The sequence below is a fragment of the Engraulis encrasicolus genome, chromosome 23 (assembly GCF_034702125.1).
Source record: "Engraulis encrasicolus isolate BLACKSEA-1 chromosome 23, IST_EnEncr_1.0, whole genome shotgun sequence".
NCBI classification, from domain to species: domain Eukaryota; kingdom Metazoa; phylum Chordata; class Actinopteri; order Clupeiformes; family Engraulidae; genus Engraulis; species Engraulis encrasicolus.
The window spans coordinates 50139813-50142188 of record NC_085879.1 but is presented as its reverse complement, the minus strand read 5'-3'; the positions used below and the strand labels follow the sequence as shown (position 1 = coordinate 50142188).

Sequence of the window (2376 nt, the reverse complement as noted above, 5' to 3'; positions counted from 1 at the left end):
ACTAACACAATAATAACTCCACTGTAAAGGCGTGGGATTCAATCAGCTTATCGTTTTTGTACAAAAGGCACACACACACACACACACACACACACACACACACACACACACACACACACACACACACACACACACACACAGCTGCCGAGCTTTTAGAACACACCGTTGAGTTCAGGCGGGTTAAAGGTCGGTCGGCCGTGCCCGGGGCGCGTGCATTATCCAGCCGTCCGTTTGCCACCGACCGACCGAACGACCGCCCGCGCGATTAGACTAGTCCACCAAAGTCCAAAGTCCCCTCGTTCATTCCCCGTTTCCCTACGGACAGCTGCCCATGGACTTGACGAACGAGCCGTCCGGCAGCTGCCTGAAGATCCCTCGTAGCGTCTCCAGCTCCCGCGTGAGGTGCTCCACGCGCTTCCGCAGCCTGTCGTTGTCCGTGGACAGCTCGAGCACCTTGTGCTGCGTCTCCACGTTCCGCATCTTGGCCTTGTCGCGACTCTTCCTCACGGCGATGTTGTTCCTCTCGCGCCTCAGTCGGTACTCCATGCTGCTCTTGTCCACGTTCTTCTTGCCGGACTTTCCCCGGTGATGGTGGTGGTCGCCCATCATCTTCATCCCGTTACCGGGAGTAAGTGCGCGCGGGCTGGGTACGGGGGTCGGTGGGGGTGTCGGGTGCCCGGAGGCCTGCAGGTGCATGCTGGTCTGGGCGCAGTGGGCGATCTGGTGGAGCAGAATAGATTACATTACATCACATTAAATCACATTGCATTACAGCGGCAAACTAAATAGGGCCCAAATGAAATATATAAAAACACAGCAATGTGCTGGTCGACGCGCAGTGCGCTACCTGGTAGAGTAGAGTAGAGCACATTACATTGGAGTGTTTTACATTACATTACAAGTGTCCAAAGTGCCTAAACTAAGGAGGGGGCTTACTTCTGGACCAAAACGTGTGTCCAAAGTGTCTCACCTGGCACACACACACACACACACACACACACACGCGCACACACACACACACACACACACACACACACACACACACACACACACACACACACACACACACACACACACACACAGCTGTGCCAAACAACGCGAGTGTCCAAAGAGTCTCACCTGGTACTCCAGATGGGGCATGTGCTGCGGGTGCAGGTGGGGGTGAGGGGGGTGGTGGTGGTACGTCGGGGGCATCGCGTGACCACCCAGGTCCCCGTGACCGTGACCGTCTTCTTCTTGCGGCTCCTGCTTGATCGCGAGGGGTCTCATGCGGTTGTCACCGTAGATGGGCTCGAGCTTGGAGTTGGAGGAGTCCATGTAACCACCAGGCATGCAGCCGTAGCCCTGAGGTACGGAGCCCTGGGGCGCGCCCTGGTACTCCCCGTACTCCCCGTTAGACGCCAGCTTGAGTTTCTCTTGTTGGGTCTGTTGTAGTTTGTGCGTGTTGTTGTGGAACAAGTCCGCGAGGAACTCGTCGTTAAAGGCGGCGGGGTCGATGTAGGCGGTGATGTCGATGGAGTTCTCGTTCTCGTAGATCTCCGTGAGGTCTCCGTGCCCGTGTCCGTGTCCGTGCCCGTTGGTGACGGAGGAGGGCGCGGGCTCCTTGTAGTAGAAGGCTGGCTGGCCGGCGGGCTGGCTCGGGGTGATGATCGGTAGTGGTCGGTGGTGCGCGGGCGCGACCTCGTAGAGGTTCTGCTGCTCCATGGAGAAGTTATAACCCGCCGGGCATGGCGAGGAGCTACGGGAATCCAGTTTGAAACTCACGGGAGGCGGGAGGCAGCCAAGCTGGCACCGGGAGAGACCTGTCCTGTCCGTTAGGCACCGGGAGAGAGACCTCTTGGACGGCAGGAGAGCAGAGTGCAAATATAGGCGGGCAGGTCCGCAGCGAGCACAGCGCGCGCTCCTTTTGGCGAGGGAGAGAGTGTAGCCTAGACCTGTCCTGTCCGTATGCACCGGGAGTAGTCTGAACTATTCACGGGGAGACCTGGCCTGTCCGTGGGCACCGAAAGTAGCCAGTTAACTCCACGGGGGTGTCTACTCTACTCTGCCTGAGCTGCCTACCGAGAGGGGTGCGAGAGGGAGCGAGACTGAGCTCAGTGTTCCGCGTGCGAAGGCTGACAGTCCTGCTCTGACACTGACAGCTCGCAGATTAGCGTGCGCATTTATACAGCCCACGCGCCTGCGCGCCCTGGGTCCTAGAGCTCGCCACGTCTAGACGCATGTATGCAGCATGCAGAGCCGACCTCAAACACACACACACACACACACACACACACGCACGCACACACACACACACACACACACACACACACGCACGCACACACACACACACACACACACACACACACACACACACACACACACACACACACACCA

General features: G+C 58.2%; 1 protein-coding gene across 1 annotated transcript in view; it reads right to left on the bottom strand.

The window, feature by feature from the left end:
• Positions 1–2122, bottom strand: part of cebpa (CCAAT enhancer binding protein alpha) — a 3611-nt gene extending 1489 nt beyond the window's left edge. Inside the window, exons 1-2 of the mRNA XM_063189424.1 lie at positions 1120–2122; positions 1–720 (exon numbers count right to left, since the gene is read on the bottom strand). The exon at positions 1–720 is cut by the window's left edge and continues 1489 nt beyond it. Of these exons, the coding sequence (XP_063045494.1) occupies positions 316–720; positions 1120–1704 (990 nt within the window). The 5' untranslated portion in view covers positions 1705–2122 and the 3' untranslated portion in view covers positions 1–315. The remainder of the gene's footprint in view (positions 721–1119) is intronic.
• Positions 2123–2376: the final 254 nt, after the last annotated feature.